Source organism: Pseudorca crassidens, chromosome 3, assembly GCF_039906515.1.
Source record: "Pseudorca crassidens isolate mPseCra1 chromosome 3, mPseCra1.hap1, whole genome shotgun sequence".
NCBI lineage: Eukaryota > Metazoa > Chordata > Mammalia > Artiodactyla > Delphinidae > Pseudorca > Pseudorca crassidens.
In genome coordinates, this window is record NC_090298.1 from 145279029 (window position 1) to 145294127 (window position 15099).

Genomic DNA, 15099 nt, shown 5'->3' on the forward strand with positions numbered 1-15099 from the left:
GCCAGATGTAGCTTGTCCCTGACCCTCCACCACTAAGAACTGCAGAGGAGCCACGGAGGGTTTAACATCCACCCCGCCCCTGCTGCAGCATGAGCAAGGTGCCTCCCGCCAGGCCTTCGGGACTTGTTCATTTACTAAACATTGACTATTTTACTAAATAGTTCCTAAATATTCCCAGTACCGTGCCCAGTGCTAGAGATAGAGGAATGAACAAGACAGACTCAAACCCCTGCCTTCCTGGAGCGCTTACTCTAGCAGGGGAAACAGACATGGAACATAATATAAGTAAATTATCTGGTATGTTAGAAGGTAATTCCTGGTAAGGGGGGAAAATAAACCCGGGTAAGGGGGATGAGGGTGCCATGGGTCTGGGTATTACCTAAGGCAAGGTCAAGGAAGGTGACCTTGAGGCACAGATTTGAGGAAGGTGAGTGCAAATGTGTGATGCTGAGGGATTTCAGAGGAACGGACCTGCCATTTGTCCTGTGTCCTGTTGCTGCTTGCACAGGGTCATCCAGCACTAAGTGAGGGTCGCTTATTGGGGCCAGGGGCGGGGGTGGGGGGGTGGGAACAGAGATGGTGCACAGAAGTCTTTGGAGGAAATCCCTCCTTACGAGGGCATCTCTCAGATCACAGCCTTGGCCATCAACGTCCCGGGGCTTATATAGTGTCTTTGACTTACCCCAACATCTGTTTGTCCCCACAGAGGAGAAGTACACAGTCATCTACCCATACACAGCTCGTGACCAAGATGAAATGAACCTGGAGAGAGGAGCTGTGGTGGAGGTCATCCAGAAAAACCTGGAAGGCTGGTGGAAGATCAGGTACCCTCTGCAGCTGGGTGGGTTTCAGGTCATAGAGGCTCCAGCTGCACAGATATCTGTAAGCAGTTGCAGAGGAGGTGAGGTTTCAGCCTGAGCTATAAAAGGACGCTTCTCCTCTGTGCTGTTTGGCTTCCTTCCCTACCCATATCCTTCTCTAAAAATGCATAATAAGCAAAACCGTCTCTAAACACACTGAACCACCGATAGCAGTAACCCAATTGAGCAAGACTGGTCTCCACCTCCAGATGTGTCTCATAATGAGTAAGTGGAGGCTGAAGCTGCCCTGCGTGAGTGATTTCCCACTCCAGCCCCGCTCTGAGAGCAACAGGATGCTAAACACCACAGGGACAGTAGCCCGTCCTAAAGCTGATCATTTGCCGTCATCTCTCAGAATCCAGTGGAGACCGGCTTTCCAAACAGTTTGCTCTTTCACCCATGTGATGGAATTGAAAGCTCATAGGTAAAGGTGGCCAACTCATCGTGTTCTACTTGGGACTTTCCCAGTTTTAGTAATGAAAGTCCGGGGAACTCCCTCTTTGGTTACCCGGGCGGGCAGGGTGCAGCCTCAGGAAATTAGGGCAAGAGAAGAAGCCTGAGGTCCCTGCCACCTGGTGTCTGTGCCGTGATGTAAGCCGGACATGAGGCAGGACACTGGGACCACTCACATGGGGCTGAGTGTGTAACCCTTAATTCATTCAGCAAACCTACACCAAAATCTATTTTGGGCCAAGCTGTCTACTGAAAGCTGGTGAGTAACAGTGAGAAAGAGACAGTAGTTCAGACCCACAGGCGTAGAAGGCAGACTCAGACACAAGTACAGGGCAGGGAGGCGCGTGGGGCGTAGGAGGGCTGCACAGGGGACTTTGGAGCACAGAAGAGGGCTCCTCAGCCCGGGAGTCAGGAAGGCTTCCTCAGAACTGAGGTTTGAAGCCGGAGTAATGACAACAGTAACTCACATATCTGGATTATAGGTGTTACCTTGCTGTGTAACAAATTATCCCAAAACTTAGTGACTCTGGAATTCTGGTGGCTCGACTGGGCTCAGGGTCCCTCATGAGGTTGCAGTGGATGTTGCCACGGTCATCAGAAGCTTCGACTGAAGCTAGAAAGTGACTGAACCAGGTTTTGAACCCCTACCTTTCTGACCCCAAAGCCCCCTCAGCATTGCATGTGTTGCCTCTCTGCTTATGGCTTTGTGCCCCAAGTGATGAACTATCTCATAGTGATGCCCGGATTGTGTGTAGTCTGACGTTTTCCAATTAGCACAAGATTTAGTCCTTCTCAGGTGATATTTTAAGATTGATAGACACCAAACTGAAGATTTCTGCCTCCTTTTAAGTTTGCTTCTTGTTATAAAGGACTTTTTTTTTTTTTATTGAAACGCAGTGCTATTTAGTTCTTAAGGTGATTCTTGACGAGATGTGACCCTGCCATATATCATCTCCAGTCTGTTAGATGTCGTCCCCAAAGGTGTGGGCACCTGTTTTGTGGTTCAGACCAGTGGGATGCTGGCAATTTTAACAGCCAGCTCTCCAGGGGAAAATGCTCTTGAGTTGCCGTGTTTGCCAATTTCTGTGGTGTAAATACTGCCACCGTGGCAGATTTTAAGCTCCCAGTGTGATGGCACTAAATGCCGAGTTGGGAAGAGATATGAACAGCTGGCTCTCACAAGTGCTGTGAGCTGACTCCAGCACACCTCTGGTCCCAATCAACCCCTCTGGTCATGCTATTCAACCGACTTCCATAGTGCAGAGAATTAAATGATTGTTACATTCGTTCAGTCCCCTTTGGAATTCAGTGAGCTGGTCTGTCAGGGTCTCAGTCACTCCGAAGCTCAGTGACCTGTGGTAACCCTGGAACCAACCCCCGACCTGCTTTGTTCTCATCTGAACGCGTGTTTAATCTACTTGTTAAGCAATATGACTGGAGGCCCACCCTGCCTATGCCAGGCTTTGTGCCGGGAGCTGGGGCTTCTGGGAAGAGGCAGCAAAGCAGCACAGACTCTGGTGCCAGCTTTCTAGGTCTGGATCCATTTCTGCCAACCCTCAGGTTGGATGGATGAACTATAGCAATAGCTATCAAGTGCTTGGAACAGGAAGGACATGGAGTAGGTGCTCACCAAGTGTCATTTACCGTTATTATCATGGTCCCAGTAGTGACGACTGTACGGGGACAGTGGCTGTAGCAGAGCTTTGTGGCTGCTCACCCTTGCCAGGTCCACTGGCAGTTTGTCCACGTGTCCCCTTTTTTCTTCACTCAACTCACTGGGAGCGAGGGCCGTCACACACACAGACGAATCATCCATGATCCTCGCCCCCAGGAGCTCGAGTTCTAAGTGGGGAGACAGGACCGTCACAGCCAAGTGTCACTGGGTGTTATAGGTGCTGGGATTGTGGGGTGTGCAGGAGACAGTGGGGGGCACCGTGGAGGGAGGCTCGGGAAAGGCTTGAGAGGGGGCATGGTATTAAGCAGAGCTGGGAAAGAGGAGCACAAAAGAGAAGGGGCTTGGGCTTCCCTGATGGCGCAGTGGTTGAGAGTCCGCCTGCCGATGCAGGGGACACGGGTTCGTGCCCCGGTCCGGGAAGACCCCACATGCCGCGGAGCGGCTGGGCCCGTGAGCCATGGCCGCTGAGCCTGCGCGTCCGGAGCCTGTGCTCCGCAGCGGGAGAGGCCACAACAGTGAGAGGCCCGCGTACCGAAAAAAAAAAAAGAGAGAGAGAGAATGGGCTTTCCAGGCAGAGGGTCTCTAAGAGCAGGGGCAGGGGGGTGAGAGATGGTGGAACTTTTGGGAGAGCGCAAGCTGTGTGGGGTGGGCGGGACCTGGGGGTTGCCGTGAGAGCCAAGGCTGGGCAGGTAAGGAGAGGCCAGATTGGGGAGGCCCAGCTGAGGGCTTAGGCTTCATCAGGAGGCAGCAAGCGGTGTACCAGCCCCTGGCCCTGGGCAGGTCGTGGTCCAGTGTTCCTGCCATCTGGGACCCAAAGTGGGATTCACAGTAGGAGTGCAACTTCTTCCCATGGGCCCGGCAGGGCAGCCTGACGGGCATCCTTCCCCCTCCTCCCAGGTACCAGGGCAAAGAGGGCTGGGCCCCAGCCTCCTACCTAAAGAAGAGCAGCGGGGAGCCTGTACCCCCAAAGTTGGGCCCCGGCTCACCCGCCCACGCGGGCGTCCTCGAGCTGGATGGCGTCTCCCGGCAGCAGAACTCGGTGGGCCGGGACAAGGAGCTGCTCAACAACCAGAGGGATGGCCGGTTTGAAGGCCGCCCGGCGCCCGACAGTGACGTCAAGCAGAGTAAGTGCCGCCCACCCGAGCTCCCGGCAGCTGGGCACCTACTACGTGCCAGGCTCTGTGCCCAGAGGTCCTCACACGTTGTCCCTCATCCTCACGGCAGCCCTGCTGCCCACCATCCTGTAGATAAGAAAACAGGCTCACAAACCCCAGGTCACTCGTTCCAGTTCATTCAGCCAGCAAGTTGCAGAACCTGAGTGGAGAGACGTGGCTTTCCTACTCAAGCCATGTTTTTTCCACCGTCTCATATCACCAGAGCTCCTGTTTCTCAAGCCCCTACTAGGTGCCAGGAATCTTATAATCAGTCTCACTGACTCCTTGTAACAACCTTTGAAGGACCTACTCCTTTTATTTTACAGGTTAGGAAACAGAGATGAAAGGGTTTGTCCAAGGCTACCCAGCTAGTGAACAGTGGAGCCAGGACTTGAACCCAGGTCCCTCTGACTCAAGTGCCAGTGGTCTGTCTGCAGGGCCTCATTTCTGAGCCAGGGGAAGAAAAAGCGGACCCTGTGTTGGGTTTATTCCGAAGGTAGTTCTTTACTCATCTTGCTTTTCAAAGCTATTTTACCATTTAATGTTCCCAGCACACCTGAGAGTAGGTTCATTATTGTTGTCTGCTGCATACCCAGGATGCCAGCCTCAAGCATGTGACCCTGTACAGGGCAGAAGGAGTCTGTCTGTTGGGAAAGGACTAAAAACTAGCCACAAGGATGCAGTCACTTGCCCCTCGCTGGGCTTCTCCAGCTGTTTAAAGTGACTCTTATGGTCAGTGAACTTCTTGAGTCTCTCAGTTGTCTCAGCCACTTTGAGAAAACACTGACATGCCGTGGCAGGATCCTATCATGCGTGGCCAAGAGCATAGGAGGATTCCCATTAACACTAGAGGAGCGAGTGAAAATCTGAAAGCCCGTGTCTCTGTTAGGATATATAGGTTCAGATGCTCAAGCAAAGACTCCCCGCTACTATCACACACATACACCCAATAACAATGGCTCAAGTAATTTAGATGTTTATTTCTTTCTCACCGAGCAGTCAGGTATATGTCCAGAGCTGCTGTGGCAACTCTATCCAGTCACGAGTCTTGTTATGCTGTATCTATCTCGTGTTGCCCTCATCCTCCTGGTCCAGGAGGGCTCACCGCCTGTCCGGCCAAGGAAAATGAGGCAGGGAGAAGTGGAAGGCTGAACTCAGAAGCTACAGACTTGTTACTCTTTCACATCCCATCAGCCAGAACTTAGTCACATGGCAGTACCTAGCTGCAAGGGAGTCTGGGAAATGTAGTCTTTATGTAGGCAGTCAAGTGTCTGGCTAAAACTCTGTTGTGATTTTTTTTCTAATAGAAGACAGGAAAAATGGGTATTTAAGAGTTTTGCAGTCTCCTCTACAGGCCAACTACCAAACTACACCTCTGCGTAGACCCATGCTAAACCAGCTCTGACAGCATATGGGGTGCCTTCCTCAATGTTCTGCCCTTAGCCAGGAGCCTTGGACCACTGCAGAGTCGTCCTCTTCTTGATCCTGAGACTCAGAGCAGGGGCAGCCCAACTCCAGAGTAAAAACCCCTGAAGTCCTCAGTCCAAGTTTGTTTGGCTCTGTTTATGCATTGTTTAATTTGGGTGTGTTCCAGAGCACAAAGCCAGGGGCAGTACCATTAATGCGTGCTTGCCACATGCCAAGAGCCTCACCTGTATTGTTGACTTCCATCTCCACCACTGCTTCCAGGAGGCAGGCATTATCACCCCCTCTCCAGAAGAGGACCATGCAGCTCAAAGCCACATAACTTGTAGCCTCCCACCTCTGCGTTACTCTGAAGCCTGCACTTGTTGCCTTTGCTGGAAGGCTTTCCATTGCTCCAGGACTGGGCACCATCCCCTTGTTGATAGAGAGTCCTGAACCCAGTCTGAGTGTCCCCTCTCTAGTTGGGCTCTCCCATAGGAAGCGTCGCAGTCGCTCGCTGATGCCTGTGCTGAATGTGATGCCTCATCTCCTGCAGGAGAGAATAGATCTCTCGTGGTGTCCACCTCAGGAATTTTATCTGTCGTCTCTTTATAGGATCACCCAAGATGAGACAGAGACCCCCTCCTCGCCGGGATATGACCATAGTAAGTGGACCCTTGCAACTGGGGAGCCAGACCCTGACCTGAGATTAGCCCCCTGACACTCACCTCGCCTTCTCCAAGGATGCACTCTTTCCTGCCCACACAGCAGCCTTGTGAAGCTAATCCCACTGACAGGTGGAAAGACTGAGGTCCGGGGAGATCAAACAGTTCGCCCATGGCTTTGTGACAGTTAGGTCTCAGGATGTACTTTCTGCTTCCTGAGCCGACTCCGCTTTATCTTAGATAAGTCTCCTTGAATAACGTAACTTGAAACCAAAATGGAATAAGGCACACGTTTCGCTTGTGGTGCCGTTCTGATCTCTTACTTTCATACTCCATTTTTAACTCTGTAAGCAGTACTTTGAAAATGGGCTTTCTTCTTTTAATGTCTGCCATTTATCGAGCACCTTTTGGGTGCCAGGCAGTATGCCGGTGTTTCACTACATGAACTCGTTGAATGCGCTCCGTGACCCCACCAGGTAGATCCTGTTATTACCCACATTTTACAGGAGATAAAACTCAGGCCTCCAGGAGGGGAAGGGATTTGCCCAAAGTCACACCAATGGGTCTAACTTGCAAACTTGTGTTCATTTCACAACACTTGTTGCCTCTTAAGTTCAGAGAATATTGTCTTGCCCCAAATTTTCATGATTATAGGCAAATGTCCCATGTTTTTTCTCATTGCCCTAAAGCTGAAAGGCCAATGACCTATCTAGAAGACGATGATCTGAGTGGTCCCCTTTGTTGTGTCCTAGAATCCAAATGGGTCCGCCAGCGCCCCCTTGAGGGTGATTGTGTGCCCCAATCCCTTAGCGCCTCCCATTCAGCGCCATGGGAATGGACTTACAGTGGTTTTAACACTGTGTTTAATTGTACCAGCCTCGAGGTCTGCCCAAGCCTCCCATCCCACCCCAAGTGGAGGAAGAATATTACACCATTGCTGAATTCCAGACCACCATCCCTGATGGCATCAGCTTCCAGGCGGGCCTGAAGGTCGAGGTGAGTGGACATGGTCTCACTTTGTCTACCTGTGATTCCCTTTTTTTTTTTTTTAATTTATTTTTTTTGAAGTATAGGTGATTTACAGTGTTGTGTTAATTTCCGCTGTACAGCAGAGTGATTCAGTTATACGTATATACGCATTCTTTTTCATATTCTTTTCCATCATGGTTTATCCCAGGATATTGAATATCATTGCCTGTACTATACAGTAGGACGTTGTTGTTTATCCATCCTATATATAATAGTTTGCATCTGCTAATCCCAAATTCCCAGTCTGTCCCTCCCCACCTACCTCCCCCTTGACAACCACAAGTCTATTCTGTCTATCTATGAGTCTGTTTCTGTTTCATAGGTAAGTTCATTTGTGTCATATTTTAGATTCCACATATAAGTGATATCGTATGATGTTTATCTTTCTCTTTCCGACTTACTTCACTTAGGATGATAATGTCTGGGTCCATTCACGTTGCTGCAAATGACATTATTTCATTCTTTTTTCTGGCTGACTAGTATTCCAGTGTGTGTGTGTGTGTGTGTGTGTGTACACACCACACTTTTATCCATTCCTCTGTCAGTGGACACTTAGGTTGTTTCCATGTCTTGGCTATTGTAAATAGTGCTGCAGTGGACATTGGGGTGTATGTATCTTTATGAATTAGAGTTCTGTCCAGATATATGCCATTGTCATATGTCAACTCTATTTTTAGTTTTTTGAGGAACCTCCACACTGTGCTCCATAGTGGCTGCACTAACTCACATTCCTACCAACAGTGCAGGAGGCTTCCCTTTTCTCCACACCCTCTCCAGCATTTATTTGTAGATTTTTTAATGATGACCATTCTGACCCATGTGAGGTGATACCTCATTGTAATTTTGACTTGCATTTCTCTAATAATTAGCGATGTTGAACATCTTTTCTTGTGCCTGTTGACCATCTGTATGTCTTCTTTGGAGAAATGTCTATTTACATCTTCTGCCCATTTTTCAATTGGGTTGTTTGGTTTTGTGTTGTTGAGTTACATGAGCTGTTTGTATATTTTGGAGCTTAAGCCCGTGTCGGTCGTATCATTTGCAAATAATTTTTTTCAGTCCATGGGTTGTCTTTTCGTTTTGTTTGTGGTTTCCTTTGCTGTACAAAGGCTTGTACTACTTGTGATTTTTGATTCTAGGCACCATCTCCTATTCCTGTGTTCTTTTTTTTTTAGTAGCAGCTTTACTGAGATATAATTCACATAACATATGACTCAGTGATTTAAGGTATAAAATTCAGTGGTTTTTAGTTTAATTACAGAGTTGTGCAACCATCACCACCATCAACATTAGAACATTTCATCACCCAAGTAAGAAACCCTGTACACATTAGCAGTCCCTCCCCACGTCCCCTCAATCCCTCTCAGTGCCCCTGCCCCAGCCCTAGGCAACCACTGATCTATTTCCTGTGTCTATAGATTTGCCTCTTTTCATCACCTCCTGCCTCCTTGATTGCCTCTCCTCTCCCCTTTACTTCCCACTTCTTTGCTTGTCTACTCCGTTCCCTGCGTAAAGGCCATCATAAATCTTTTCTCCCCTCCCATTTCTCTTTTCTTTCTCCTGGGGTTAGAGCTTGAAGGTGTTTCCCATGTTTCCAGGAAAGCCCGTAAGTAATGGGATAGCAGTTAGGTGCCGGCCACTGCACTAAGCACCTCACATGCCGTATCTTGCCTAATCATATCGTCAGTTACTCTTGTGAGGCAGGACTATTACAATTCCCATTTTTCAGAGGAGGAAGCTGTGGCTCAGAAAAAAGGTGCTGTCCAAGGTCACACAGCCAAAAGGTGGCAGAGTCAGGATTTGAACCCATGTCTGTCTCCAGATTAGAACCAGGGCTACTGACAGCCTGCTGTTTATCTGCCCAGTATTTGGGGATCTCAGGAGGATGGAGACCGTATCTGTTTTTTACTTCTCTATCCCCACAGCTAGCACAGTGCCTGGCACGTGATAGATTTGCAATAAATGTTGAATCAATGAAAATCCATCTCCCCACTAGCCTCCTGCTAACACCCAGAAAACCAGGGAGTGTTTTCTTCTTCCTTCTCGTCCCTAACCCTGGCCTTGGGGCTGGTCCACAGTAGGTGCTCAGAGAGCCATTCCTTTATGAATGAATGTTTGAATGAACGAAGGAAATAAAGAGTGAACAAATGATTACTGAGCCAGTGCCTAAGTGTGGCACGTGTACTAAGGGTCTTTAGTCACTTCTCTAGGCCTCCAAAGAACCCACCATTTTCCCTCCCGCTCTGACACCTCCTGCCCCCGCCCTCTCTCCCCCTCGAGTCCCAGGGCAGCTGCCCAGTGAGCCCGGGAGGAGGCGACTTCCCGAAGGTGCATCCTGGGTCTCACCACCACTGATTCTGCCCAAGCCTCTCTAGAAAGTTCTCCTCAAGCCAAGTGTCCTTTAATCCATGCAGACAGCAGGAGGGCTGTCTGCAGGGGTGTTTAAAGAACCTGGGTTGAAGCCTGTCAAACTAATTTTTTAAAATGCAAATCCCAATCCTCACAGAGAAACCGAGGGGACGGTGGAAATACCTCCAAGGCTCTAAAAGGCTTTTTATCTGCTCCTTTTTTTTCCTCCCAATCTGTTCTTTCTAATTTCAAATCCACAGAGAGAACTCACAAGGCATCTTGCTTGTGCTTCAAGATAATTCTGTGCCCAGTTCCCCCATTTTGCTGTTTAAAACATGTATGTTATTCTGACATGAAACATATGCCTGTCTCTTAACATCTTTCCACATCAAGGGCTGTTCTTCCTCCCATTGCTATTCAGCCTTATTTTCACTCCTTTCCTCTGAACCCCACTGGTTCAGCTGGCCCTTCCCCACCTCTCTTGCTCTCTCTGCCTTTAACCTTCCTTTAACCCAGCTCCTAGCCCACTACGTGTTTTCTTATAGAAGGCTCTCAAGGCCATTCTTAGAACTGAACTTGGCATATCAAAATCCACCTCATTCTTCAAATCCCTGCCTCCTCTGGGAAGCCTCCCCAGGTTCACACTGGTGTCCCTTCCTACCCTTCCGTTAGCTTCTATGGGACCATACATCTCAATCCTTAACTAAGAACAGGCCCTCATTTGTGTACATAATGCTTTCTTGACATTATGAAAAATATTCTCCCCTCATTCTTCAGTGACTGAGTTTTGAATTCCAGTCATCTTCCCTTGGCACTTTGAATAGATTGTCCCATTCTTTTCCTGCATCTAGTGTTGCTAGGAAGCAGCTACTCTCCACCTGGTCCTTGTTCTCTTTTTCATTAGCTGTCATTTCTCTGATTTTCTCAGGAGCTCCTCACTGTCTTTAAAATGCCGATGTTTCACTAAAGCATGTCTAGGTATGTTTCTTTATTTTTATATCCTGCTCAGCATGTGGTGGGTCTTTTCAATCTAAGGACTCAGGAGATCTTCCTAGAAATTTTCCCACTTTTACTTCTTTTTTTTTTTTTTTTTTTTTTTGGGTAGGGGAGCCCCACCGCATGGCATGCAGGATCTTAGTTCCCTGATAAGGGATCAAACCCTTGCCCCCTGCAGTGGAAGCACAGAGTCTTAACCACTGGACCTCCAGGGAAGTCCATCACTTTTACTTCTTTAAATAATGACTCTCTTCACTCTTTTTATTCTTTCCTTTTGGAATGGTTATGAAACAGTATGGGAGCTTCTGCCCCTATTTTCCATGTCTCTTAACGTTTCTTTCATATTTTCCACCTTCATCCCTTTGTACTGCATTCCTAGAGCATTCTGCTTCATCTTTTAGTCCATTAATTTGCTCTTTAACAATTCAGTCTGTTTCTTATTTTATTTCAGCAACTATCATTTTTATTTCCAAGAGCACTTATTGATTCTTTTTCCTAGTTACGTGTTCTCATTTCATAATAGCCTGTTCTTTCACGATGTCGATGCCCTTCTATATCTGTATAAGGATATTAAATATGTTATTGTTCATGATCTCTCTCCTCGGTTGTAAATCCTTTGCAGTGGTGTTGGTATTATTTATTTCAGTTCTTTTCATGGTGTTAGGACTTGTCTTGGGCAGTACAAGAAGAGGCAGCAGTCAAACAGCCCAGTTGGGGAGTGTACACAAGGGGCTGGTTGACTTCCACCGGCTTCAGTGCCAGATCGGGGACTTCTGAGCCAGCCACTGAGCAGTGTCTTGTCTCTGACCCAAGCTCATTCTTTCGCTGTTCCACTCATGAGCAATCACCTCCTTCATACCACCTCCCCTACAGGAATGGAACAAAGGGCATAGAGGGGTCAACCAGCCTTGTTGCTTCTGCCGTGGTATCCCAGTTAATCCCCTGTCACTTGCCCCTGGGCCTTCCTAGTCTCAGATCCTACCCCCTCAAAGTCTGGCAGACCTCACACTGCTACTACCTTTTGCAACAAAACCCCCTGCAGCAGTCCTGGGCCACAGCCCCCCTTTGCAGCTTCTGCCCATCCGTGATTCCTCACAATTCCTAGTCCACTAACTTCTCCCCTTCCTCTTTCTGCACTTGGCTTTCTACTGATATTCATTTGTTTCCTGGCTTTATTGCATGAAGGGGAAACTGCTGTTCATTCCGTCTCCCATCTTGAAACCAGAAGTCTGGCTTGCATATTATAAAAGTTTGTTTGTTTGTTTGTTTTTTCCCAAGAGCATTGAAGAACATGATAAAACCTTCTTCTCCTTTAAGACAATGAGTTTCCAGCATTTTGTACAAACACACACCATTGTTTGAGCGTGCTGGCAAACAGGGCATTTGCCAATACGCACCAGCACTCCCTGGCTCAGAGCATTCGGAAATCCACCTAGGGCAGCTCAAGGTGTTCCGGACGATGCAGTGAAGCTGAGGGCTGACGCTGTGTGCAGTAGGGAGTAAATGGATCCCTGGGGTCTTCTGGAGATGCTGGGGAGTCTCCCTCCAAGGCTGCACCCGCACTTCAACCAGAACCATTCCCTGTCTCATTTCTGGCTTTTATTCTGTCTGTTTTTGCTAAAGCTGAGCCAATAAATAGCTCACATACCCAGCATTCTTTCCCAGGAAGCACAAATGTAACCCATCCTTGAAACTTCTCTGCTTTCCTATTGTTCTGTGATGTCAGCATAGGTTCTGCTAGTGATGACTTGAAGGACTTGAGTGAGAAATAGTTGACCCTACAGTTTTTGGTTTAACCGAGAGTTCTTATGATAAACACTGTCTCCTTTGTTTTCTTCTCCTCCAGTTTTGCTTCCTGGTTCAATTCAACATCATCTTAGTGTTCAGGATTCATGAATGGAACCACAGTGTTCTAGCAGTGGAGCTACAAGGAATACCTTAGTTCCTTGCTTGGTCCATGTATCTTCAAAACATGTTTTACTAATGATGATACAATGATAATGATGATACAGACACTTATCTGTGCCGAGTACCTTACGTCCTTCATAACTAATCTTCAAACAAGTCCCAAGAGGTCGATACATTGAGCCCATTTTATTTTTTTTAAAATGTCGATACAGACACTTATCTGTGCCGAGTACCTTACATCCTTCATAACTGATCTTCACAGAAGTCCCAAGAGGTCGATACATTCAGCCCATTTTATCTTTATTTATTTATTTTTTAATATTTATTTATTTTTGGCTGCGTTGGGTCTTCGTTGCTGTGCGTGGGCTTCCTTTAGTTGGCGGCGAGCGAGGGCTCCTCTTCTTTGTGGTGCGCAGGCTTCTCATTGCGGTGGCTTCTCTCGTTGTGGAGCACGGGCTCTAGGCACGCGGGCTCAGTAGTTGTGGCGCACGGGCTTAGTGGATCTGTGGCTCCGCGGCATGTGGGATCTTCCCAGACCAGGGCTCAAACCCATATCCCCTGCCTTGGCAGGCAGATCCTCAACCACTGCACCACCAGGGAAGTCCCCAGCCCACTTTACAGATGTATCTGAGACAAAGAGAGGTTAGGTAAATGTCTAAGGTTACATAGCTGGTAAGTGGTGGAGCTGGGATTTGATCCCAAATCTCTCTGGTTTTAAAGCCCAGGCTATATTCTTTCATCTCCATTCTTGTGACTTTGCATTTGCTTTTACAGGCCAACCTTGGAGATATTGTAGGTTCGGTTCCAAACCACCCCTATAAAGCCAGTATCACAATAAAGCAAGTCACATGAATGTTTTGGTTTCCCAGTGCATATAAAAGTGTGTTTACATTATACTATAATCTATTAAGTGTGCAATAGCATTATGTCTAAAAAAATGTGCAGACCCGCCTTCCCTGTGGCACAGCCCGTGTGCCACAACTACTGAAGTTCGCACACCTGGAGCCTGTGCTCCGCAACAGGAGACGCCACCACAATGAGAAGCCTGAGCAACTCACTGAAGAGTAGAGAAACTAGAGAAAGCCCGTGCACAGCAACGAAGACCCAACATAGCCAAAGATAAACAAATAAAATAAATAAATTTATTTTTTAAAAAAAGTGCAGACCTTAATTAAAAAATACTTAATTGCGGGGCTTCCCTGGTGGTGCAGTGGTTGAGAGTCCGCCTGCCGATGCAGGGGACACGGGTTCATGCCCCGGTCTGGGAAGATCCCACATGCTGCGGAGCGGCTAGGCCCGTGAGCCATGGCCGCTGAGCCTGCGCATCCGGAGCCTGTGCTCCGCAACGGGAGAGGCCACAACAGTGAGAGGCCCGCGTACCGCAAAAAAAAAAAAAAAACAAACAACCATAAAAAACTTAATTGCTAAAAAATGCAAACCATCATCTGAGCCTTCAGCAAGTCATAATCTTTTTGCAATAGTAACATCAAAGATCACTGACCACAGATCACCATTACACATATAATAACAATGAAAAAGTTTGAAATATTGTGAAAATGAGCAATTCGTAACAACAGCAAAAAAAAAACAATGCAGTACCTGCAAAGCGCAATAAAGTGAAGTGCAATAAAATGAGGTTTGACTGGGGACTTCCCTCGTGGTGCAGTGGTTAAGAATCCACCTGCCAACGCAGGGGACACAGGTTCGAGCCCTGGTCCGGGAAGATCCCATGAGCCATGGAGCAACTGAGCCCGTGCACCACAACTACTGAGCCTGCATGCCACAACTACTGAAGCCCACGTGCCTAGAGCCTGTGCTCCACAAGGGAAGCCACCACAATGAGAAGCCTGTTCACCATGACGAAGGGTACCCCCCGCTCACTGCAACTAGAGAAAGCCCTCGCACAGCAATGAAGACCCAACGCAGCCAGAAATTAATTAATTTACAAAAATTTTTTTTAATTAGGTATGACTGACTGTATTCGTAATAGCTCTTAGCCTCTATCTAGTAAATGAAAACTCCCATGCATCGCAATTAAGGACACAAATGTTGAGAGCTTCTGCCATAGTACATGGTGGAGTGTAAGCTTATAAATTCCTCATTGATAGATTTCATTTTGATTAATTGTTCTATTTTCATTTGCTCACATACATACTTAGTCTTACAGTTGTTGAATTCACGGATGTGCTGACAATGACTTGTATGCCCAGAATCACCTTCAGTCATTACCAGAGCTACCAAGTGTTGATAAGATGCTGGTCACCAGCACGTAAAGGGCTTCCATTTATCAGTACCCTTTCCTGGAGAGACTCCAGTGGGACGTGTTAAGTATATGCCTGCCACATGCCTGCTGCGTTCTCAGTGCTCTCCTCTGTAATTTAATACTAATAGGTAACATTTTCCTTTCAGCCTTTACCAAGTGCTATTGCACGCATTAGCTTATGTGGTCATCATGGAAACCCTACAAGTAGGCATTACTGTTCTTACCATCCTCTCTGTTTTGTGATGTAGCATCTCAGAGGCCAGCCTCTGCTCCTGCACTGGGTCTGTGGCTGCCTTTCTCTCTGATCTGGGTGGCAGAGCACAACAGCAGAACCATACCCACA

The 15099-nt window shown here is 47.7% G+C and overlaps 1 protein-coding gene across 5 annotated transcripts in view; it reads left to right on the forward strand.

Moving 5' to 3' along the window:
- The window catches only part of SH3PXD2B (SH3 and PX domains 2B), a 118511-nt gene that overhangs the window by 89366 nt on the left and 14046 nt on the right, over nt 1-15099 (forward strand). For all 5 annotated transcript variants that reach the window (XM_067732850.1, XM_067732851.1, XM_067732849.1 and 2 more), the window contains 4 exons: nt 707-824; nt 3886-4112; nt 6162-6211; nt 7088-7207. In XM_067732850.1, the coding sequence (XP_067588951.1) occupies nt 707-824; nt 3886-4112; nt 6162-6211; nt 7088-7207 (515 nt within the window). The remainder of the gene's footprint in view (nt 1-706; nt 825-3885; nt 4113-6161; nt 6212-7087; nt 7208-15099) is intronic.